The 25,030-nt window shown below is 33.3% G+C and overlaps 2 protein-coding genes across 5 annotated transcripts; one reads left to right on the plus strand and one right to left on the minus strand.

The window, feature by feature from the left end:
• Positions 1–1,941: 1,941 nt before the first annotated feature.
• LOC105433184 (transmembrane protein 230) lies at positions 1,942–7,536 on the plus strand. Of its 2 annotated transcripts, none has more exons than XM_011648353.3 (4): positions 1,942–2,117; positions 5,140–5,252; positions 5,654–5,776; positions 5,959–7,536. In XM_011648353.3, exons 1-4 carry the CDS (start codon positions 2,090–2,092, stop codon positions 6,094–6,096), a joined length of 402 nt encoding a protein of 133 aa, XP_011646655.1. In that variant the 5' UTR covers positions 1,942–2,089; the 3' UTR covers positions 6,097–7,536. The 2 variants fall into 2 exon arrangements, with proteins under 2 accessions (XP_011646655.1, XP_011646656.1); XM_011648354.3 differs by lacking the exon at positions 1,942–2,117 and adding an exon at positions 4,384–4,544.
• On the minus strand, positions 7,130–15,461 carry LOC105433198 (uncharacterized). 3 transcript variants are annotated; one of them, XM_089085337.1, is made up of 12 exons: positions 14,234–15,461; positions 13,119–13,993; positions 12,784–12,984; positions 11,142–12,678; positions 10,588–10,987; positions 9,762–10,509; positions 9,407–9,649; positions 8,657–8,875; positions 8,201–8,383; positions 7,859–8,076; positions 7,525–7,674; positions 7,130–7,390 (listed from the first exon to the last, which is right to left on the minus strand). In XM_089085337.1, the coding sequence occupies exons 2-12, from the start codon at positions 13,747–13,749 to the stop codon at positions 7,178–7,180; spliced, it is 4,743 nt and encodes a 1,580-aa protein (XP_088941463.1). In that variant the 5' UTR covers positions 13,750–13,993; positions 14,234–15,461; the 3' UTR covers positions 7,130–7,177. The 3 variants fall into 3 exon arrangements, with proteins under 3 accessions (XP_088941463.1, XP_088941461.1, XP_088941462.1); XM_089085335.1 differs by having other exon boundaries at positions 14,163–15,461; XM_089085336.1 differs by having other exon boundaries at positions 14,076–15,461.
• Positions 15,462–25,030: the final 9,569 nt, after the last annotated feature.

Below are 25,030 nucleotides of genomic sequence, written 5' to 3' on the forward strand. Positions count from 1 at the left end.
CATTATTTCCAGAACTCCCCTGGTGCCGCACGCTTGGCTTCTTCGTTGCGCAGAACTACAGAGTCTCCGCATTGCCTCTCTCTACCCCCAAAAAAGTTGCACCAGAAACTAGGATTGCAGACCGAACTGTCGCATAGGCGATGAATTTATGAAAAATTAGCACGTGACGCACAATTTTTTATCAATTTCTAAAACAATTAATATTGTTTATGTATTATATATAAAAAAAAAAAGAATTTTATCTTCGAAAATAGATGTATGTACGTAACGAATAAGTACAATTAATTAATTTTTTAAAGCGATACAAACTAATTTATTCATATAACGCTGATCTACTTTATAAACTTTAATATACACATAAGTACTATTAAAAATTATAAAGTAAATGAGCATTAAAAAAATGAATAATAATTATTGAATTTCGAAACGACCGTTTCTACGCGATGTGAAAAATATCTCAATGTCGCGGCACATTTTCATTTAAATGTCGAAGATGCAACTAATTGCCGTCCTTTTAGGTTAGTACGCTGTCGCTGAAAGAAAAAAAATTGAGAAAAGACACGCAAAAAGCTTTTGCAAAATTTAGTCACGTATGTTACTAAAGGTAATAAAAAAAATGACATGTATTTTCATTTCTTCTAACTAAAATATGCACACGCTATTTATTTTTCAACACATTTTTTTAATTAAATATACATATATATATACATATATATAGTTAATATCATTATGTACTATATAATACATATATATATATATATACATATATATAGTTAATATGTATATATATATATATATATATATATATATATATATATATATAGTACATAATGATATTAATTATACATTTAATACATATATGCGTATGTTTATGCGTACTTATTTATGTATGTGTGTAGATGCATTATTCGCGAAATATATAAAATACATTTTTTGGTAATTCCTCGTGTGAACATTTATATGATATTATAAAAGAAATGTAAGCGATTAATGGAGCGAAACATTCCACATAAACTCTGCAGAACGATATTTTCTATGTGACATATGTTTTTTTACGATCATGCCGCAATCTTTTCATTATAGAAAGAACAATAACAAATCCATTTCTAAATCAAAGCAGTAAAAGTCTACGAAACATACAAATTTCTTTATCAATATAACATTAAAATAATATAATAATAATAAATATAGTAAAACGTTTTTATTTTACCAATTAGATCCTTTTTCCCTCAATGCCTTCCCCAATATTCACCATCCCTCTTACAATGTAAGTCCTTTCTCTTGTAATTACTAGTCCCCAATGTATGTTATCGTAACTTTCATAACTGCTTTCGTAACTCAAGACAGAGACGCATTAAAGACAACGCGTTTTGTGCACGTGATGCCGCGCCACGAGGCCTATTGTCGCACAAAATGCAGCCAATATGAATCCATTTTATAGTGCACGATCACGAAATGTTACGGCACGTATTTTCAAAAAGGTTGTTCGATCTCTTGTACTTTATTTAGCATAAATGTAGAAAAAGATTGGGCATTCTTTGTCCTTCAGTTATATCTCACGTTTGAAGCGTTCGGATCAACGTCTGAGAAATGTAGATTTTTCGGATTTTATCATCAATTCCCATATAAAATCCCGTCTAAATCGGGCTGTGACTTATTGCACAGACTTGGCTTGTATTCAGGTGAACATCTCATTTTCCAGATACGTCCTATCTCCAATCCGGAGATCTTAATGTACAAGCTGCAAGAGGCCGCGGCATTTTTCGACTTAACTTTATTCGGCATCGTTGACATACGATTCCCCTCCGCTTCCTCCTCGATTTCGTCAACGATTTTCGCTGGCATTTATCGTCGTGGTAAACACGGCGACTCGGCCTGTTTCACTGCGCATCCCGGCGTGCGATTCACCCCTCGCGTCCCCCTTCACCCCGACGCCGCACTGTCATCGGCGTCGCGACGCAGGGAAAGGCACAGCCTCCTGCACTCTCCCAGATCGATCCGTCTGGCCGACAAAGCAAAATCGCCAGGAAGTCTCCGAGGCCAGAGTCTGCTATGTCAACGAGGGACGGCACGTGCAACGTCGATCGCTATGCCAAGCTACCGGGGATCCATATTCGGTATGAGTAGTCCGATATGTGATTAATCATTAGCAATCATAAGCGCAACTCTAACCTCGGGGCTTGTCCATTAGTGAGTGGAAATTGATTCTCGTGTGTTCGGATATACATATCCTTCCCTTCTCACCAGTCAACCCACAACTTTAATAAACAATTCGAGACCGATATTTTCAATTGCTCTTGCCTTCTGCGAGTGAGTCGTCAAATGAGTCGTCAAATTTTAACTCGGATCAATCACGCAGATTGTGTTTTCGAATGATATCACAAGGGTAGAAAATTTTCATCCGGATCTTTATTAAATTAACGCGTTAACTCTTGTCACATCTCTCTTATGATTTTGGCTGCAATGACATAATCACGCAAATGGACTATATTAAGTCGGATGCCACGTTGGCGTGTATCGTATAGTTAAGACTTTCAATTTTTTTCCCATTGCAGGCATTGAATTACGATTTACTTATGCAGGATTAAAATAATTTTGATATATTAATTTTATCATACATATGTGGTGACATATTCAAAAGCTAATTTACTTTTCTATGTTGCAAGAGAAAGATCTTTGGTTTCTAATGTCGTAATCCAATATGGCTGCAGTGGATAAAGAGAGTCTTAAAGGATGGATGAAAATACATGGCAGCAATGCGGAAATAAAAATTCTAAGCAAAAGTGTCGTGTGAAGCATTTACAAAATATTAAATCTAACATTAAGCTAAAAAATTGCATTGATTAATTTATAACATTTTACATGATATTAATACAGCATGTTACGATAAAATTATATATATATATATATATATATATATATATAATTATAAAATATATATATATATATATATATATATATATATATATATATATATATCGTATGTAATGTATAAGAACATAACGATATATGAAATATACAGGAAATATATTTAAAAAGATATAAATTTGTAAAAGCGATAATACAGGTAATGAAGCTTGTAAGAAAATCAAAACCTTTATAAAAAGATGAAAAAAAAAATAATTCTATGATTTTTAATCAAAAGAAAAATTTCAATTAAATACGTTACAAATAATTAATTGCAATCGATGACAAAATTTAATATTAGATTGATCATTAAATCATTAGATGATGATATGCACCTTAATCTATATCGTAAATATATAACTTTTCTTCATTTCTTTATCTTATCACGGTATGTTAATTACATTCCAACGATAGAACAGTTTATAATTTTAGTACTATATTGATTAAATAATCAATCACATTAAATAACATTTGTGATATTTAAAGTCCGTTGATATTAATGGATTTGTATGTTAAATATACTTTTTTCTTCATTCAATTTCTGTCACAAGCATATGTTAATTGTATTTGGTAATAAATTGCTCAATCGATTATTTGATAACAATTGAAGTCTATCGAGTAACGAGTTTCTAAAACTTCATAATTTTCTTTACTTCTTTATTTCATTACACATACACGTACACATTAACAGCATTTAATAATGGACAATTTACAATTATAATACCAAATTAATTAATCTAATTAATTAATTTAAAACCTATTGATTTAACATTTGTATCTTGAATAATTTCTTTTTCCTTTTGATTTGCTGGAAGAATATATTAATTTTATTTGATAACAAAATAAAATTAAATAAAATTTATAATTTTTTTTCTAAATCAATTATAACAATTAAAACGTGTCGACAGAAAGTTAACGAATTCCTGTATTAATTTAACTTTTCTGGTTCTTTATTTGATTTGTCGTTTCTATCGAGATTTCTCCACAATTTACTATCGTACAATTTTAATTAGTTCTTCTACCCTTCCTTCATTCTGTCTGGGTGATATTTTTCGCAATAAATTCCTTGGAGGGGAGGAGATTTAATCGGTATTATTAAAATTGATTATCGATTTATTAGTAGGAAAATGTAATTCCGGCTTTGGGTCGCTCGTTTCAAGGCCGTAAAAATAACGGCACGTGGCTGCTGGTAAAAACAAATTGTTATCGAGAGTTTATATATAAATTAAAAAATTATTAAAAATCCCGTCTTAATCGAAAAATGTCCCCCGATCCTCGGTCTGTACACACAAGGCCTGTATTTTATAGCTCAACTTCCTGCGCTACACTTCTTTTCTCTTTTTTTTCTCCAATGTGGGAGAAGTTTAACTAAAAAAAAAAAAAAAGAAAGAAAAACAAGTCACGTATTTATTCAATTAGTACCTTCGGTCATAGATAGCAGCGGCAGACAGCGAATACAGTAACGGCATCTTTGAGCGATTTGACGAACCATATTTATCACTCATGCACAGTATTTTTATTGTGTGCACGACGGCGAAGCTATACGTTTGACGTAACGTCTCAACGACGACGTGTGTTCTGATTCATTTACGAGACTCCTCGACACACAAGTATGAGCGTCGCGAGATAATTTTATGGTAATAAAGTGTATTATTCATATTCGAATATATGCAAAAGGCATCATGCACAAGCAAAGAAATCTCCAACGCTACGTCAAAATTGATGTAGAGAAAGAGTTGGGTGGTTGAGGAGGGGAGGGGAAGGGGGAAGAATCGAGGGGAAGATCGAAGAATTCTTTTTATTTTTCAATAACGCGAGGTTTACCGTACATGTCATTGCCGAAGTCACGATATCCTCCTTCTCCGATGCGATAATCGAAGACTGATAGCGTGATGATGTAACCGGCCGATGAGCCAGCGCTTCGCGTCGTATGACGTTTCTCTGATTTTAATGCATCAACGTTAATGCGATATAGATGTCGTCCGGATAATTATTTTAGCGCGCACATGTAGAATTGGCAATCGGTGCGTTTGACCTCCGCTTCCTCTTTCTTTTCTCTTCTCTCTCTCTCTCTTCTTTTCTATCATATATATGTATAATTTCAAGTGTTGTGTACTTTGCATTCACAGATTAAAGAGCTTCATTCAAAAGTTTTGGACAATAAGAAAGAGGACAAGAAGTAAAAAGTATTATTTCTGACAAGTAATAAGATGTTTTTGTTTTTTTTTTCAGACTATATCCATAGGACGAGTATGTGCAGAAAGAAAGTTCGAAGTGACAGACAATTCGACAACGTGGATTATACACAACTTACAGAAACCGATAATGGTTTCTTTGATTCACAGGTAAATAAAAAAAAAGAATACAACTCAACATTATGAGACGATGTAGTTTATTAGGATTATTATTGTTTATTATCTAATCTTAATCTTCTTTATTGGGTATTGATGTGAGTAGTCCAAGTTAGTCATACACAGATAACACGATAGATTTTTTTTTTTAAAGCAAAGCTATATTTGCAATTGATATTATATAAAATAATAAAAAATAAAGATAATCTATTATGGATAACTTCTCATCTCTTCTCAATTTAAGGAGAATTTAACAAAATTTAACAAAAATTGATATTAAGAGTCATTAGACTACCAATTTAACAAAATAACATACAGTAAAACATTATCTTAATTAGCAAAACATTTTAATATCATATTTCAATTAGCAAAAGCAATTTCTTTTTTTATTTCAGTTTGTAAGTCCACCAGTGAAGATACCATGGAAAGCTATCACATTAGCAGCTCTCCTATTCGTTGGAGGAACTATTATGCTCATTATGGGTAGCCTGATTGTGAGTGGACACATTGATTCAAAAGTAAGGTTTTATTGCTATGAATTATATAAAATTACATTGTCTATCTCTTTTCAAATAATCTTCAGCGAGTATACAAGTATGAAATAATCTCTTATCTCCAATCTTGTCCAATAGATAAATTTAAAGATATAAACCTTGTATTACTTTAATATCTATCGCATTATGTTCTGATCATGTTGCAGTATTCAGATCGAATGTGGCCAGTGATAATCTTAGGGGCCTTGATGTTTATACCAGGGGCTTATCACATGAGGGTAGCTATTTTAGCATATCAAAAAGTACCTGGTTATTCTTTTGATGACATACCTGAATTTGATTAAGATTTATGTATATGTGCACATAGTACTTATTTATTAATTCCAATTTATTGTATTAAACAAATCAGATAAGGATTTTTTTTATTTAGTAAATTAAGTTACATAAAAAAAAAATATATATATAGTAATATATATTTTTTTGTGCCGATATTTTTTTTGTATAGGCAAAGTAGAGTGGAATGAATACATCTCTAGCGATTCATGACCATTACAAGCGTGTCCCCTTTATCAACCAAATATCTTTTTTACTTGCACGAATGTCAAAAAATGCAATGAAATATTGAATTATTGAAAACACAAAAAACTTTAAAATAAATTTATAAAAGCAGCTGCAGCTGCTTTTATAAATTTATTTTAAAGTTTTTTGTGTTTTCAATAATTCATTGAATTGTTTCATAATAAATACAAATTCAATAATTGATTGAATTTGTATTTATTATGAAACTTTGAAATTATATAATTTGTTTATATATGTTCACACATATTATTCTCTTACACCTGATAAATATATATTAATGTAAATTAATTATGCATTTATTTACTTATAACTTTATTTATTATATATAAATTTATACATAGAGTAAATACATTTGATGAGTTCAGATATAATAACAATATTCATATATAAGATCATATGTGATGTATGTCTGTTTATGTTTCTACATAATATTGTTAAATTACAAAATATAAATTGTCATGATTGTAAAAAATAATAACTAAAAATCAACTTTGTTATTCAATATCTCACATAATATAGAAATTACATAAAAAATTGTAAAATTGTAAATATATGAAAATCATGATATATTTTCTAAACATTTTGTGCGTACTATTTTTATATTAATATCTAATTCTAATAATTAAAAAAATTGTTTTAATATATATAAATATATATAAATATAATTTAAATATATACTTAAAGCATAAAAAAATGCTCTGTGTCAAATAAAAGCTCTCGAATTTTTTGGGATAATAAAACAATATTTCATTTATAATTTTAAAGTACTAATTTTAAAGTATTAAAAGTTCTAATCTCTTGTTTGAAATAATGTACTATTGTTCAAAGATGGATACAAGTATAACTTTAATTACAATGTTCAGTCTTTAAATAATTTATGAGACTTTTGCTTTGTAGTTTATACATTCTGTTACTAATTTTATCTTTCATTAATAATATAGGCGGGTCAAATCGTTTTTTCAAAACATTTCTAATTAATGTCTTTGTATTTGTAATAACTTTGTTATTATAATAGGTCTGCCATTCTGCACTATAAAATTGTTTATTATTCAATTTTACCTGCAAATTAATATTTAAATGTATGATGTGAATAACTAAGAAATAGAAAAGATATTAATATTAATATGTACTTATTATTATACTAGGTGTATAAAATATTCTAAATATAATTTGTAAGAATAAAAAGTTTTTACCTCCATGATAAAGTATACTCTGATTTGTTTGGTAAATTCAATTGCATGTCCACAATTTAACACAATAATTTTTAATAATTGCGAAAACGCCAGATATATCTCTTCTTCCGTTAAATCAGAATTTATAATTATATATGTTATTGGCCACAACTATATTAAATAGATGAATGAATACATTAAGAATTTCTATTAATCTAAAAGTTTCTAAGATATTAAAAAAAATAAAAACAGAATATTAAAAAGAAATAAAAAAGAAAAATATTTTTCATAAATTAATTTGTAGTTAGATTTTTACTTTATTACATTACTCTGTAAATGAAACCAATATATTTACCTTCACAGTTGAGTAAATACCTAAACCTTCAGCATAATTATATATCTGCTTGGCTATATTTTCATCCACATGAATTAATGTTGAAGTTAATGCTCGACATGTTTTTGTACTTAACATAAAAGTATACTTCAGTATTAAGTTGGCCATCTCTATGATTAAACTCTTATCTTCATTTAATAAAATTAATATTATTAACTTGTCCACATAACGAGACAAATCTAAAAATAATAAAAGAGGATAAGTTTTATAAATATTGAAGATATTGATATAATTGTATAATAATTAATCCGTGACATATGATAATATGAATAACGAAAAAATGCATTTAAAATTTTACTTTACCTATTGGATAATATTGACTGCTTTGATCTTTAAGCAAAAATTGAAAAAGGAAGAAAGCACGTTTAACAAATTCACTACAAAATGAATCCAATAGGATGAGCATTATTTTGCTTCTTACATATTCGTCATTAATGGTACTTTTAACATACCATTTATCACGACTCGTATATATAATATTTTTGTCTGAAAAAATTAATGTAACATGATATATGAAATATATTAACATAAAATGAGTGAAAAAATAATTTGAAATGTATTGGTTTTTTGTAAATCATAACAAATTAATTTATATTTATAAAAATCACAATATAAAAGGATTTAATATTATGTGGTTATTTTTATATTTATATATTTTTCCAATATATAATATTTAGCCAATTTTCCAATATAATATTTTTCATGATGTATTGATATCATTTACAAAAAAAAAAAAAGATTGATTTGCAAAAAACTCACTTTTAAGTAAATCACATGCTTCTACTGCCTTCTTGTTAGCTAAATAAATTTCAGCTGATAGCAAAAAATATTGAGCATTATATGGTAAATCGTATATTTTAAGCGATTGAATAAACCATAGTGCAAGCCCCCAGGCTTCCTTGTCCACTAAATTTGTCAAAATGTTTAAGCTTATGTCAAACAAGATTTTGCCTAGAATGTTGAAGACATCCAGTTGGACTGTAAAGTCCAAAATGAGAATTAGGTAAAATTGTAAATAAAATTTGTAGTCTCTAAAGTTCATTCACATTTTATTTTATTATAATATATTACAATGTCATATTACATAAAATATATTTATATTATTATTTAATTCATATATTGTAAGTTACTCAATATAAACAAAGAATATTCCTGTTATAATTTATATATTAAATAAAAAAAATACTTCAAATTATTATTAAATAAAAAAAGCTGCAGAAAAACCTTAGCATAAAATTATTTACTTTTTCATTATATGTAACTATTGATGCTTAAAATTTATAAAATAATATGTTACATGCATCTGTTTATATATAAGGGGTATTTTAGAATCATAATAATAATTTGTAGATGCAGAACATCCTCATATAAGAACTATTTGATTACGAAAATAAAATATATATAAAAAAAATGGAGAAAACAATTTCACTAAAGAGAAAGTGTGTCATATACTTTATAATAGATATTTTATATCATTCGAAAATATATCAGTAGTAAAATATTTATTACCTGTACGACGTATGATGTTTGCTAAGTGGTATTCTGATCGTGTTATCTCTTTTCGAAGTATATTACAACAGGAACGAATAAATAATGGAGTTTCATTTTGTTTTTCTACATATTTTTTCAAGATATCAATAACATAATCATAATCCTTATGTTCAAGTCCCTTTTTAAATCTATCTAAATCTACATAAAATTTCCAGAGATGTTCATGATCTCTATAAACGGATCGTGCTTCAGGTAAATTATCTACAAAAAAATATATTCATATTATGTATAAATATCAATTATATGTGTATTCCAAATATTCTCTATAAAATATATACATATTTTTCAACAATAAACTAAATAGAATAATTACCGATAAATTGCATTATATAAGTTCTCTCTTTTATTTCGGGTGTACAGTCCTCACCTTCATCTGCAATTTCATTTATAAAAGTATCATTGCAAATCGATTGTTGAGAGTTTGTACTTCCATCGGGAGAAGCGATGGTTTCCGACGCTAAATTTTCTCCAAAATTTTGAATGATAGAATGAGAACTTTCTGCAGTTTTCTTGGTCAACAAATTCTTAAAGCGTTCTATTATATTTTTATCCAACGTTGATATTATCTCTGGAGGAGTTTTACTTATTAAGTTATCATTAATATCTTGAATATCAACTGTTTTTTCATTTTTTATGCATTCTATTAATACTTGCACGATGATATATTTATCCGATGGCAATCTCAAAATTAAAGGTTTTAGGGTATCCCAATATTCACCACATTTTACATATTTTTCTATACATGTGAATATGAATATGAGATTGTTTGTAGTAGTCGCAGTATGTTCTATGAGATGATTCACGATCATTCTTAATGACATCTTTTTATTAATTAATTCTTTTATAACTTTATGAGTTAGACTTTTTTTTTTCTTAATTAAGTGATCATTCATTTCTAACCTATTATAAAATGTCTGGTATGTTATTAAAATCTGATCAACAGTTAATCTTGATAATAATGTTTCATAAAAAAAACAGAAACCATGATATGATGCTTCTTGAATTATATCCAATATTGTTTTGAAATCTTGTGAACAAACTCTATTAATGAGATACTGCAACTAGAGATAAAATTTTATATAAAATTAATATAAGTGGCTATGTACAATAAATAAAATAATGGCAAAACATATACCTACATCGTGTCCGTATATACATGGTATATTGTAACACAAATTTTTTCTTAATATCGAAAAACAATATCCATTGAAAAATCTTTTGTTTTGAAAATTTTGACATTTTGATATTTCCTCGTTTTTTATTTCAGGTACTAATTTTGATGTAGTTGCGATCCCAAGCATATCTTCCGTACACATAATCTGTTCCTTTTGATCATTAGATTCTTTATTTACTTTATTTACTTCATCAATTTTATTAGACGTTACTATACTATTTTCTATACATTTTGCATACTCCTTATTAAATTCTGTTGCATTCTTTTTCACATATTGATCAAAACTTTTAGCAGTCATCATGTACGGCAAATCAGAATGAATAAATTTGTATGGTTTCTTCTCTTCACTTAATGTTTTTTCAAATCTATAAAAACAATTAAAGTTTTAGTTATTAGGAATGATTTGTACATCACTATCCAGTTACAAAATATAAAAAATATTTAAAAGATTATTAACTTTGTAAAAAATAACTTATAATTAAATCATGTATTATCAGACTTTCTCTGATCTACACTTACATAGTCGTATCAAATGATTCTGCAAAAAGAGAAATGCAATCATCATCTTCTGTGCTATTCATATGCTGTTGTATATTAGTGTTTTTATGAATACTTGTATCTAATTGATTTGCGTGTTGCGTCTTTTCTGATGAGCTTTGTAATGTGCTAAGATGATGCGACTGATCATTGCAAATCGAATCTTTTTGGATATAATCTTTTTCTTCTTCTTCAGATGAACTTTTACTAGAAGTTGATTCTTCAAAAGAAAGTCTTCTGCAAACTCTCTTTTTGATATTTCTTGTACTAACTTTTGATATTTCTTGTACTAAAACACTTTTATTATTTAAATTTGTCTGCTCAGATTCTGCATTATTTCCATTATTAAATTTGTTCCCAAATGTAGGTCGATAAGGAAATTGTTTTGTGTCCTTTTTATTCAAATATTCACGCAAATCCATATCTTCCTCAAAATCACTTTTTTTAGATATATTTGATTTCGCTGTTACCACTGTATTAATTTTTGGAACATCATTAAGTTGTTTATTTATCAATTGAAAACATAGATTATGCTGCCAATTAGTTCTATTTAATTTCCTTTTTTTATTGTTCTGTTTAGTATCTGTAGTATTTTCTTCTGCAATACGTTTTTGACCCTGTTTCACAATCTTTTCTTTATTTTGTAATTTATTTTCTTCTCTTAATTTATCTTGTAATTTATTGCTGTCATGTACTCTATCATTATCCAATTTGTTTGATTGTTCTTGAAGTTTTGAAGTGTAATTTTCATATATTTCAGTTGTATCACTGTTAGTATCACGACTGTTTGCTTTATTATAAATATCATTTTTTATTTTCTTTAAAGAATTTAAGATTTTATCATCAATTACTTTATGATGGAGCTTACCATTAGTTAAATTTTTATCTTTCATATCAATATTATTGTTAGGAATGGACTTTGATACTTCTGACTTATCAATTGACTTATCATTCATTTTAGATATAAAACAGTCTTTTTTTCCAAGTATATTTGTAGATTTAAGTGTCTTATCAGTATGCAAAATTTGCTTTGTATTGTTATCATTTTGTTTCAAAGAAACCTGCTCAGAAACATTGCTCTGCAAACTTTCATCACTATTCTTTTTTAAAATCTTTACCATACCCTTAGGTAAAATATGGTGGTCAGTTATTATTGGTAGATTTTTTGATTTTTCTGTTTTGATTATCTTATCTATACATTGTTTTTCAATATACACTTTAAGATCAGGTAGTTTATTAATATAATCGATTTTGGATGTTTTTGAATAGATGGAATTTAATTTGTCAAATGATTCTGAAGCATTGATTTTTTGCATATTATTGACAGCTAAAGATATAGGTTTGTTACTCGATTTTTTATTTGCATCCTTTTGATTTTGGTTTTCTTTCATCTTATCACATGAAATGAAAGTATTTTCAGACAACATTGGTAAAGATTTAAAACTCAACTTAATATCCTCGGCTGTTTTATTTATAGAACTTTTCTGTTTTATATCTGTGTTGATTTGATTCAATATTGCTGAAAAGATATGTTATTGTTTAAGGATGCTTTAAACTGGATTTTCAGATCTTTTCCCTTTTCATATATTATTTTATAAGATTAATGATATTTCAATAAATGTACCTTTACTGTTTTGATGTTGCTTTTTACATTGTTCCTGAATTGATCCATTGGTAACATAAATTGTATATAAATCATTACTTTTCATGATGGATTCACTGGATATTTCTTGGCTCTTGCTATTATGATCAGTGTCAGTTAAATCTTCCTCTTTCAAATAATTTTCATCAACTGAACTATCTGGAGTTAATTTTATAGCTGCAACTATTTATATAAAAAAAACAGATAAAACAAACAATACATTGATAAGACAAACAGATAAGATAAACAGATAAAATAAAACTTTATAATATATATATATATATATAAATTATAATATACAAGTTTAACAGAATTACCTGTTTTCTTATAGGATTTTTTACATTCCCAGTTCAGTTTTTTCCTCCGTTTTCTAATACCAGAAAGCTTTTTATTATTTTTTGATACAGTTGATTTTTGTATCTGATTATAGTAAGAAGATGAGCTAGTAGATGTAGTAGGTTCATAATAATTTTTACTTGAAAATGACTCAATACTGGTTTCATCTTGTAGCTCCTGTTTCAGATGTATAAAATCTGATTGAATTATTTCGCAATATTGATTGTGTAATGATATGTCTCTATTTATTCCTATATTCTTACTGTTTAACTGAAAATTAACATTTTTACTTTCTTTTTTTGCCAATTTTGTCGAATTTCTTTTAGTTATATAAGAAATCTTGTCCTCTGAAGTATTATCTTTCTGCACAATTTCTTTTAACACATTATTAGAATTTTTAGATGTGTTAATAGATAATGTATGTTTTGATGATTTTGTTTTTCTTAACAATAAATGCAATTGATAAAATTGAACTAAATCTTTATCTAAAGCAATATCACGCAATCGAACTGTACATGGGCGAAGATTTTTTAATAATTTTAATTTATCATTATTTTTCGTTTCATTATTGCTTTTTCTGGTAATTTTCATTTTATCACTTTTTTTTGTCATTTTGTTTGTAATTATTACTTAATAATATTAACATATGTTGAGTATATGTTGAGTAACACTTTGTGAAAATCACTTCTCAAACCTCTTCTCCACTAAATAAAATCCTTTATATGTCTAACTCGAAGGCACATACTTTCATGATCCTAATGTTTCTTTTTATCCAAGAAACATCGTTATACAGTACTTTTCTTCACTACATCATAGACGAATTGTGTGAAAGCGATGCAGATATATGCAAGCCAACCTAATAAAAATACATCGTTACATCTTTAATTAAAACTTAACGAAACAAATAACAAAAAAATTATTTGAAAAAAAAAAAAAACCTATTATAGTAGGATAGGAAAAGGATACATCGAAAGAATTATCATGCGTAATGAATGCGGTGATGAGGTGATCTTTCCATAATTTACCGTTCAAGTTCATCTTTTCCATCCTGTAGTTTTTTTGCACACTGACACAATATTATTTTTATATTTGTTACCTGTACACAGGAATGCACGCGTATGTACGTCACGTTCATATATGTCTCGATCAGACGTCCTCAGAAAGCCGACGAAGCCAGTAACAAAACGCGGGTCACATTACCGCATCCCGTAGAAAAGTCCATGCTTCGCCGCGAAAATATTCAAGTCTTCACTTCGAGAATCGCAAGCGTTAGTATCGATACTCAGCGACGGCAGCGCCATCAGCTTAAGCTACGTTCCATTTGACGCTCGCGATATTTTTGTGGGAACGTCTTTATCTTTAGGTCTGTTTTTTTTTCAGAATCCCTAGGGATTCTAGTTCTTTTCAGCTGAATTTCATGCATATAGTTCATCGTTTCTCCTTCTCTTTACATGTCGGAGAGAAAAGGAAGGAGGATAAAAGGTGGAGAAGAAAAAGTCTGTCTAAAAAACAGTAGATCTTTCATTTTAGGGAAAAGCTGTAAATTGATTGGTTATTGCAATACTTGAGACATTGTGTTCTAGAGGCAAGGACCAATGGCCACGTTCAGAAGAATCATCATCAGTTTCGAATAGAGGGAGGTATGTGTTGCTTAGTACGCCATCTGGTATCTGTGTGGATCTTCATTTCTTGAGCTTGGTAACAAGCTCTGCATTTATCGATAATTATTGATATTAATATTTGTGTGTGTGTGTGTGTGTGTGTGTGTGTGTGTGTGTGTGTGTGTGGGTGGGTGGGTGAGATATCATTGGTATATTAAATAAATAATAGTAAATATACAGTATAACGCTCTTTTCTCTGATTTTCTTATAATTTCATACGCATGAAAATACACAAATGAAAAATATATTTTTATCAATGATCTAATCGATTTTAAATATAATATGTATATTGTCAATATATTATAAATTCAAATATTGATACAATATATTAAGAAAGTAAAATTTATATGATACATAAATTTGTATCTATAATATAACTTTTTAAAATATTAATAAAATCTATGAGTTAATAGATATGAATTATTTATATACTTATTTGCTGCATTTTAATATTAGAAAAATGTTTTAATGTGTAAATTTTATGAAGATGTGCATGCGATATAATTTCTAAACAACTTTCAAAATATACTTACATGAATCAATTAATTATTTATTTCCTCGCATTTCGTTTTTAATTTCTGAAGATTATTTCTATGTGTAAAATTCTAATACGTATTTTCGTCCTTACGATTTATAAAATTAATATATGAATTTCAATGGAAACTTAAAATTCATTAAAATAGAGAGATTTACACTTTACGAGTTCGTAACGAATAATTGAGTAAAAAAAAAAAAAATAATGTTCACTAGCTTGAAAGAGCAAAAGAAAGAAGAAAACGTACAAATAGCAACGTAAATGAAGCTCCATTGGGTTATTTTTAACAAACTCATTTATTAAAGTACTAAAAAGGGTGGAAACGAACAAAATCGAAAAGTTGCACATATAAATATTCAAGTAGTAAGAGTAGAAGAATAATATATTACCAACTATATATATATATTCGCGCGCGGGGAAGGGACAAAGGAGGCTAAGGACGAACGCGCCTTTTGGCTCGCTCGTTTTTACATTCGAGACGTCATAAAACATATACATATATATCTCGTTTCTTTTTTTTTTTTTTGCGGGATTATTTGTCGAGGAATCGAGGATGGGAGATCGAGAGTTCGAGTGGTTCGGAGCAACGAGTCTTCGTTAGAGCACAGTTGAATTCTGATTTTGAATTATAAAAACGGACGTTTTATCCGGATAAAGTTTTTTTGGAATTATCTTACAACAATCTCACGAATTTACTCTCGCGTCTCTCTCTCTCTCTCTCTCTCTCTCCCTCTCTCTCTTTCTCTTTCTCTTGTTCCGAACCCTTCGATCGATTATACACACGTGAGCAGAACTAGTACGTCTCTCGCGGGATCGGAAATGCGATCGGGATCGGGCAAAAGTAACCAGGACACCGTATATCCATGAAAGAATTGATCTATTTTATAGCATTTCATTTCGAGAAAAGAAAAGAAAAAGTGACCCTTATAATTATAACAAACACGTCGTCAAATACGAAGTAGATCTTTTTTTTTTCTTTTCACACATTCGACTTTTCGCGGCGTCTGCCTGTGAGAGCGCCGCGGAATTATTTAAATCCTCTCCGCCTCTACCGTTTCCCTTCTCCTTTTCCCTTTTGTTTTATCGTCGTTTTGAACATCATTTAGTCTTGTTTTTTTTTTTTTTTTTTTTTTTATTATTATACTTTCCCGATACTACCTCTATATCCTTTCTCTCTTTCCTTTCGGTTGATATCGCTTTCTTTTCTCCCCCTTTCTCTCTCTCTCTCTCTCTCTCTCTCTCTCTCTCTCTCTCTCTCTCTCCCTTTTTCTTACGATATATATATATATATATATATATATATATATATATATACACATATATAAATATACATATATATCTTTAGCAGGTTCGTCACGAAGAAATTTCGTCACGCGCACGCGCGCATTTTTTCTTTTAATATAAAACATAAAAATCATCGTCATTATCGTCGTCGTCGTCGTCGTCGTCGTCGTCGCATCATATGTTCCAGAGAAAAAGTAACGCTACGTCGCTCTTAAGAGATATTAACGAATTTTCCTCCCCTGTGAAACAGCACGGACCGACAGACAGACAGACAGACGGACAGGCAAACCGACAGACAGACAGACAAGGAGACAGATTAAGACAAGATTACACAGACAAACGGTGGACTACATTGTCGACAGTCGTGGCTTCTTCTTCTTCTTCTTTTTTTTTTCTTCTCTCTTTTCCTACTTTCACAAAAATTGCACATACACGCCATACGCTCACTCGCGTACGTTTTCTGTTATCTATTTTGCATTACTCATCTTTTCTCTCTTTCTCCCTTGCGTACTCTCTTTCACTCTCTCGTTACTTCTTTCTATCTCTCTTTTTCGCTCGCACACACACACACACACACACACACACACACACACACACACACACACACACACACACACACACACACACACACACACACACACACACACACACACACACACGATCGCGCGCATACATTCGCACAAAACTCGCGCAATAAGCACATTCGCACCGAAATTCCTCTTTCTTTCTCTCTCTCTTTTTTTTTTTTTTTTCCGTTTCTTTTTTTCCTCTATATGTTTCTTTTCGCCGTCGATGTAGCTCCTTTACTCCGCTTTGAACACTTTTTTGGGGAGGTGAGTGTCAGACTCTGCCATTTTCTCTCGTTCCGCTAACGATTATTATACAAAATAATTAGAAAAATGTACAAAAATTCATAAAAATAGTAATAGTTACATAGTACAGTAAGTTTAGTTTTTGGATAATTATAATAATGTGTATGCGTGTACGTTTGTGTGTGAGTGTAAAGTGTCAAGTGTGACCGAGAAACGAGCATGAAAGTACGACCCTACTGATAAATTGCTCCAACGAGACGCGAGTTCGGAACGCGCCGTCGCGAAACGACTTCCCGAAGGAGAAACCTCCCTTAAGGAAATCATCCCGACGGAATATCGCCCGCTCCAATAATTAACAAATATTAATGTCGTTGCCTACGTACGTACATGCGTACGCGGAATGTCCCATTATCGCCTAGCTATTCAGTCAACGACAGTCGTCTCGCTTTCTAAAAACACAAATAAAATTTCTAATAATGCAATAATAATAATATTTTGCTAACCAGCCGTATTAATAACGTAGCAGTAGTGAGGCTAAACGATCAACGCTGCCATGAATACATTCCGATCATAGGAATAACTTCTAATTTCGTTTCACAGCCTCGGCGTTTTGAAGTTCCGAGGCAGGACTTCCCTAATTTATTCCTCGAAAAAGACTATCGTTAATAGAGAGCGTTTCGTAATAATGGTCCATTTCGTGAATGCACTTGACAACATGTTCTCTTTTCTGTTTACACATTATTATTCGCATGTCCTTTCTATCGCTCTCTCGCACACACTTTCTCTCTCTCTCTCTCTCTCTCTCTCTCTTTCTCTCTTGCATTCTACCTTTCATTGTAGGTCTATACATTTATGTAATATGTACATACACATTTATAATAATGCTGTGTCAGCGCAAAAAACGATTTCTGCCCTGCTGCATCCGCACCGTGTCACGTGCGGCAGCCGTAGTCAAGGAAGAGCAGAAAAGAATTGTGAAAACTCGAACTTTACTAATAATTATTACATTGTCGTTACAAAATTTATTTATATCTGATTTCACATCACGCCCGATCGGTAACGAGACGTATAATTTCAAAAAAATAATAAAGATCTAACGATATACACTTCGCGGCAAGAGCGGCGAGAGAAGAACCGCGCAGGGGCGGACCGACTCGGTGTCTCGCGATCGCGAAGAGCAATTTACGCAGCTTGCTAAAATTCACAGTAAAAATATTCATCTTCTCGATTGCAGCAAGTCGAGAGCTTATCCTACGCGAAACCGCACGTATCACGGCTCTCTCTCTCTCGCATATATGCCCGATATATCTTAATGTTATTAATGCCACAATATATATTCTCCGCACGCAAGAAATCCTCGCCCGTTTAGCGCGTCAAACGCGCTCCTCTCGGATTTTAATTATAAAAGAAAAAAAAAAAAAAAAAAGAAAAACGAGAAAAATTATAGATATTCGTGGATCGAAGAGATCGCGTTTAACGCCAAACCCGCGAGGATTCGGTGAAATTCGCAGACTGTCGCGAAACGATGCGTGGAGATGTGGAGCTGCTGTCACAACCTCTCGTTAAAAACGAGCGTTCGTTAAACACGCCCGAAATCGTCGAGAAAAATTCCGGGGCAGCCGAGCATCGATGAAAATCCCGATTATCCTTAACGAACCGCAAAGCACGAAGGAATTTTTCGAGTCAACACCGCGCCTTCTTTAATTTCGGCGAACGGCTCGAGACGCCTTTAAAAAAATTAGAGAATCTCGATTTTTTTTTTTCTTTCCAAATCCGTCAGCATTCATCATACAGCCATCACGGTTTTAGGGTGGGTCGTCGCAGCGATTCCACATCCTCTTTCGTACGGAGTCGCACGCACACATTGGTAGCTTTCGACAGTTACATGCACGCAATTGAACGCAAAGCGAAATACGTACGCATATATACGCGTTTTACTCTTCCGCACAGATTCCGCATGACGTACTTCCTTATTCTTACACGAAAGGTACACCTCTTTCTCTCACACGTCTCACACGTGTATCACTCACACACGCGCGAACACACACACACACACACACACACACACACACACACACACGTGCACACTCACGCACACAGAGGCATGCAATACGCGCACACAAATGCTCTCCCGGCTAAATATATTTATAACAATATTCTGCGACCAAAAAATAAACTCTATTATGTGTTACGCGCTAATTAAGCTACGATTATCGATCGATCACGGCTATGTTTTACATTCACGAAGGTTCCGTCGACTCCGGGGGATATAGGGGGACATATTGGGTTCCTCGGTTCGTTGGCCTGGTGCGGTTGCTCTCGTAGAAGCATACTTGGCCTATTTCCTCTCTCTTTCCCATCTCTTTTTTTTTTTTTTTCATTTTTTCATTTTCATTTCCTATCGGTCATCGGTCGCCTCTGGACGAGGCACGAGCGATCGTTTTTTTTTTTGAAGGAAAGAAAGAAAAGCGAGGGATCGCTGTCGAAGCGACACGCGAGACGTCTCTTTCGCGTGTATCACGTGTAAAAAAAAAAAAGAAATCCATAAAGGATTTCCCGCCGTTGTCGTCGCCCGAGGATGCGTCCTAAGCTCGTTGAGCTAAGCTAAATCGCGTTCTCTCGCTCCTTTTGCTTTCCGACTCGTCCGCGCGACTCCAACGATCGGTCATCAGCGACAGCTCGCCGCTAAAGAGTTAACGGATTAAATTGAGCATGGTCGACAGAAGCGATCGACAAATGCGATGCGGAGGATTGACGAACGCGACACGAATCTCGTTGAACGATCGACGTACGCGGAGCGCGTTGCGAAATCGAACGCGAATTATCTCGCCGCGACGATCTCGTGCAAATTGCACGATCCCTCGAGGGGTCGAAGGGTAAATGCGAACAGACGGCTGTCTTCTCTCCCTCTACGGGTAAATAATACTGCGCTAGTGATTCTCTCACGGCGACGGGAGCTCGAAAATTACATAGCCGCACGACACACGATGCATCTATTTCCATATCACGAGCTTTCTGTATGTAACGTACGGTTTCGCAAATAAAAAATATTACATTATAAAATATCCTTATAAAATATAACTGTTAATTTGTTTTTCTTTACAGTAGACACACACACACACACACACATTTCGTTTATATATTAAATTAATAAAGTATTTATTAATTAAAAAAATAGATATCGTTATAAAATATAATTGTTAATTTGTAGTATTCGGTTTGTATATATTAAATCACTAAAATACCTGTTAATTAAAATAATAAAGACAACGGTGTGTTTAAACGCGCGCGCGTTGATGCAGACATCAAGGATAAACGACGAGATGACGACGGATTAAAAAAAAAAAAAAAATTGCTCAAATTTATTATCGTACAATAATTGTGTGCTGATCTTCTGGGCTGTCTTTATTACAAATTAATAAAGAGAGGATGCTGGTTAATCAGGAAAATAGATCTGAGGCGCGCATTGACACAACTATCAAAAATAATAGTCTCGATATAACAATGTGACGACATGTACAGAGATTTAAAAAGAATATGTAAAAAATAATTTATTCTCTCTACGCACGCGACCATATAATCTATCGAGCCTACGGGTATTCGTAATAAGTTTCGACGATGACTTTTGCTACAGTTTCATTACAAGACATGCGACAGTGTAAAATGCTAATAAAAGGTGGAGCTCTCAAAAGGGATGTGTCAGCGACATCGTCATTTCGTATTTATATGTATATATATATATATATATATATATATATATATATATATAATATATGCGAGAAACACAGTTCCCTAATACTTTAAGTCGCTACGTACGATTGACGCAATCATCAGGAAATTGCATCTTGAAGTCACGAGATAAAAATTCGTTATCGGACATGTGAACACAGAAACAAAGAACACGAAGAAAATCGAAATTGTCACTTCGTAGAAAATGAGATCCGGAAGATTTAGCACGCGTCTCCCACACGATCCGAAGCTAGAAGATACTAACTAAATATACACCTCCCTCTTCCCCCCCCCTTCCCTCCCGGCTACATTCTCGAGTTAGATATCCGTGCCATTCGCTACGTGTGCAACGACTAATCGAAGATCGATTTCTTCGCATTCGCAATTCTCTCTCGCTCTTCACGCGCGCGTTCCCTCCCTCGCGGTCTCTCCACCCCCCCTCCCCCTCCCCTACAAATTCCCCGCATAAATTCTCGCTTCCTCTCGCGCGCGAAACGCACTCACGCACCAGGCACGCTTGTGAAATTCCTTATTCTGCCAGACGCACGCTCCCGAAAATCCGCGAATATATCGAACATCAACATGTGCTACTAACACCTTAAGTCGATTGACATATTTTAGAAAAAGGTAAAAAATCATCGTCCTAGATTATCGCGTCTTTCTTTTTCATCTCACTCTCTCGTTATTCGCGCACTCGATGTGACCTCGCGCACCCACGTGTCGATCCCATCCGTCCACGTCCGGTTCTCCTTCGGCGAGAAAATTATTTCCTCCCCCCCCCTCCTCCCTCCCATCTCGTTATCCGCCTCGCGTCTCCAAAAAACGCAAGCGTCGAGAGATCGCGCAAGCGTCCCCTCGCAAAAGACGCCCCCGACCGGTCGTATAAAAAAATATCTAATGCACGAAAAAGGCTGCTTCGTTTATTCCCCTCGACCTACCTCGCCCATGTCGAGAAACGTGCTCGATTCGAGGTGAAAAGTGGTCAGAGTGGTCGAAACAACGGCGCGATTTCTATGCGAATCGAGCTTTGCGAAAAAGAGCCGAACGATAATCAAAGCATTCGATTCCCGATCGATCACCAAAATCCGATTTCATCGGGAATCGAGGATTAATATACTCAGAAATATGTCTCGTAAACGGTGCGAGAAGCTTTTCCTCATCACATTTTAGGGTGCGAGTTTCCGCGACACGAAAAATCATGACCGTTCTAACTTCTCGGAACAACAGCTCGATTTCTGAGCTTCAAAAAATGCGCTCGTCGGCTCTATATATGTGTATGTGTCCCTTCTTCTTTTCGTCTGACGTACACCCCAGACTTTCGTCTCCTTTCTCATGGAGAGAGAGCAGAGTTTACGCGGACAACACGAATGTCCAGACGCCGTAAATATAATTTAAAAAAACGTTCCGATCTTCTTTACAGACGTCCCCTAGGCGGACGTACGGTCCTGTGGAGAGCCGAAAGACGTCCCGAGCTTTCGGACATTCCTCGAACATCCCACCCCCTTCGAGGAGGGAGGATGATATCCTCCCGATATTTCCGTGCCGTTTGAGTCTCGAATGTACGCCGAACCGATATTCGGATTACGTCTGTCGCGTTTCACAGCCGTAAGTGTCGCGCGTCGTTCGTCAAACGAGCGATCCATCGATCCGCGATGTTACTCGATAACGATCCGACACCTCGATCACGAAAAGTCGCCGTCGCCGGATCGGTCCTCCGAAATCGGGTTTCCGATGAAATTGCGAACGGCGAGGTCGACGCCGCTTCGACAACGAAACCTGTCCTCGTCTGTCCGCAACATCCCGTCCGCAAAAATGCGCGTGTCTGTCATCATTACTCTTATCGTAATTTATAATAATAATTATTGTTATTATTATTATTAGAGTCCCTCGCGACAGGTAGCGTCGAGGGAAACGCCCTACGTTTCATGAGCTAACTGTAGGATCATCAATCGACCCGACGAATCTCTCGCGATCGTCTCGGCGGTCGTTTGTGAAAAAATTCGCTACTACTCTTTTTTTTTTTTTTCTCTTTTAGACTCGTGTGTCTCTCTGATGGACGCGCGCGTCGAGTGTCGCGTGTTTAATACAAAAGTCTCTCGTTCTAAGCATATATAGAATTACACATTACAATATAAAGAGATTATTTAGAAAAAAGAACTGGTAGAAAAAAGGACTGGAGCAAATTGGCTAGCAACGATCGCGCGCCGCGTTTCCTTCCACCTTTTACTATTCCTATTTATTTATCCGACTTTTTTTTTTTTTTCCTTTCGCCGCAGGATCGCGGGCGCGCTCTCGTGTGATTTATCATTTTACTTAGTATTCCTATATCAATATCGACACGCTATACGCTAGCTGCTAAGAATAATCAATGAATCGGCATGAATCGCGCACACATTTCTCCTATCTACTATTTCACCTCTCCTCTTCTCTCCCGCTCTTTCGCGACCTCTCTCATCCCATCGCATTCATCCCCGGCGCGTCATCCCTCTACTTCCCTCCCGTTTCCTCGTCTCGTGCTCTTTCTCAACATACTTGTTAATCACAAAAAGTTTCGAAACTTTCCCCGAGAACGTTACGCATAGTTAAAAAAAAAAAAAACGAAAAAGAAAAAGAGACCAAAAAAAAGACGAGTAGTCTTTGCTACGCTAGTCGTCGTCGTATTACTCAAAAACACGAAGTATAATGCGGACACGTGACAGTGCCGTGTGCTCGTGTGTTATGTATGCTCACGTGTTCGGTGAATGTGTGTCGGGAATGTGTTTTGTGGGTGTGTAACACGGCGCGAATGAATTTCGCCGCCGTGTATCGTACGTGCGTTTCGTCTACGTAATATCGACCGGTCGACGATATAAAGGCGATCTTTATCTCGTTGAACCGAGGTCGAGATTAGTCTGAAATCGCGCTGGAAAACGCACGCGGCGGCTTACGCCCTCCCCCTTCCCCCCCAATTCCCCCTCCCTAAAAGATATAATATCATTTTGTCATTCGCTAGATCCGCAGGATCACCGACGTGATCCCGTCGCGGTAATTTTGCTATCTCCATCGAGTCGTGTCGACATTGGAGGATAAGGACTCCCCTCATCGAGAGCCCAGTTTAAATCTTAAATGCTTTTCTTTTCTTTTCTTCTTTTTTTTTTTTTTTTTTTTTGAGAAAATATCGCGTCTATTCTTCCTAAAGATTTAAAATATCTCGTGAAAAACGTAACTAATAATTTATCTTCTCTTCACGAACATTTAATTTTTTTCTTAAATTTTGAAACGCTATTTTATATGTTTTAAATGCTCTGGGAAAATATCGCCTCTTTATTTCTTCCTAAAGATTTGAGATATATATATCTCGCAATGAAAACATTTAACTAATTGCAAGAGTTTGCTTTTCTTGGATATTTAATCTTTAGTTCTCGCGTAACTTCCCTTCTTCGAGAATATCTATTTAGATATGAATCCTCCCATCCTCAAGAAACATGTAAAAATCGAGGGGACGAGATTGAGTATTGCAAAAATGCGAGAGAATCTGCCGATCGAGCGAAGAGACTCGACTACAGAAAATCGTACGAGATAAAGAATAGAAAAAAAAAAAAAGATTGAAACGCGCATCGAAGATAACGCGTCTTACGTTAGCAACGAGATTAACAGACCTCTCGTCTTTTTATACAAATAAATAATATTACATAAAGATCACGCCGTGACAATTTTTTCTAGGAAGTCTCTTAGTGTAGAACATTTTTGTAATGCCCAATGTACGGAAAGTTAGTAGGGGAGGAGATCATAAGAATATTAACTTGCCCTCCGAGCAAGTTTCCTTTTCCAAATAGAAGCTAATAGGAGAGTTTAAGCAAATAACTTGCCTACTCGATTCTCACTTCCTCGCC

Source organism: Pogonomyrmex barbatus, unplaced genomic scaffold (assembly GCF_055798465.1).
Source record: "Pogonomyrmex barbatus isolate J1 unplaced genomic scaffold, ASM5579846v1 scaffold1, whole genome shotgun sequence".
In the NCBI taxonomy this organism is placed as follows: domain Eukaryota; kingdom Metazoa; phylum Arthropoda; class Insecta; order Hymenoptera; family Formicidae; genus Pogonomyrmex; species Pogonomyrmex barbatus.

Bases quoted from the DNA above. Each gene is read 5' to 3' on its own strand.
- LOC105433184 (XM_011648353.3), top strand. From the start codon at position 2,090: ATGCCAAGCTACCGGGGATCCATATTCG. The intron at 2,118-5,139 runs GTATGAGTAGTC...TTTTTTTTTCAG, and splicing joins CTACCGGGGATCCATATTCG to ACTATATCCATAGGACGAGT. The intron at 5,253-5,653 runs GTAAATAAAAAA...TTTTTATTTCAG, and splicing joins ATGGTTTCTTTGATTCACAG to TTTGTAAGTCCACCAGTGAA.
- LOC105433198 (XM_089085337.1), bottom strand. From the start codon at position 13,749: ATGACAAAAAAAAGTGATAAAATGAAAATTACCAGAAAAAGCAATAAT. The intron at 9,650-9,761 runs GTAATTATTCTA...ATTTTTTTGTAG, and splicing joins TTATATAATGCAATTTATCG to ATAATTTACCTGAAGCACGA. The intron at 7,391-7,524 runs GTAAAAACTTTT...ATTAATTTGCAG, and splicing joins GAGTATACTTTATCATGGAG to GTAAAATTGAATAATAAACA.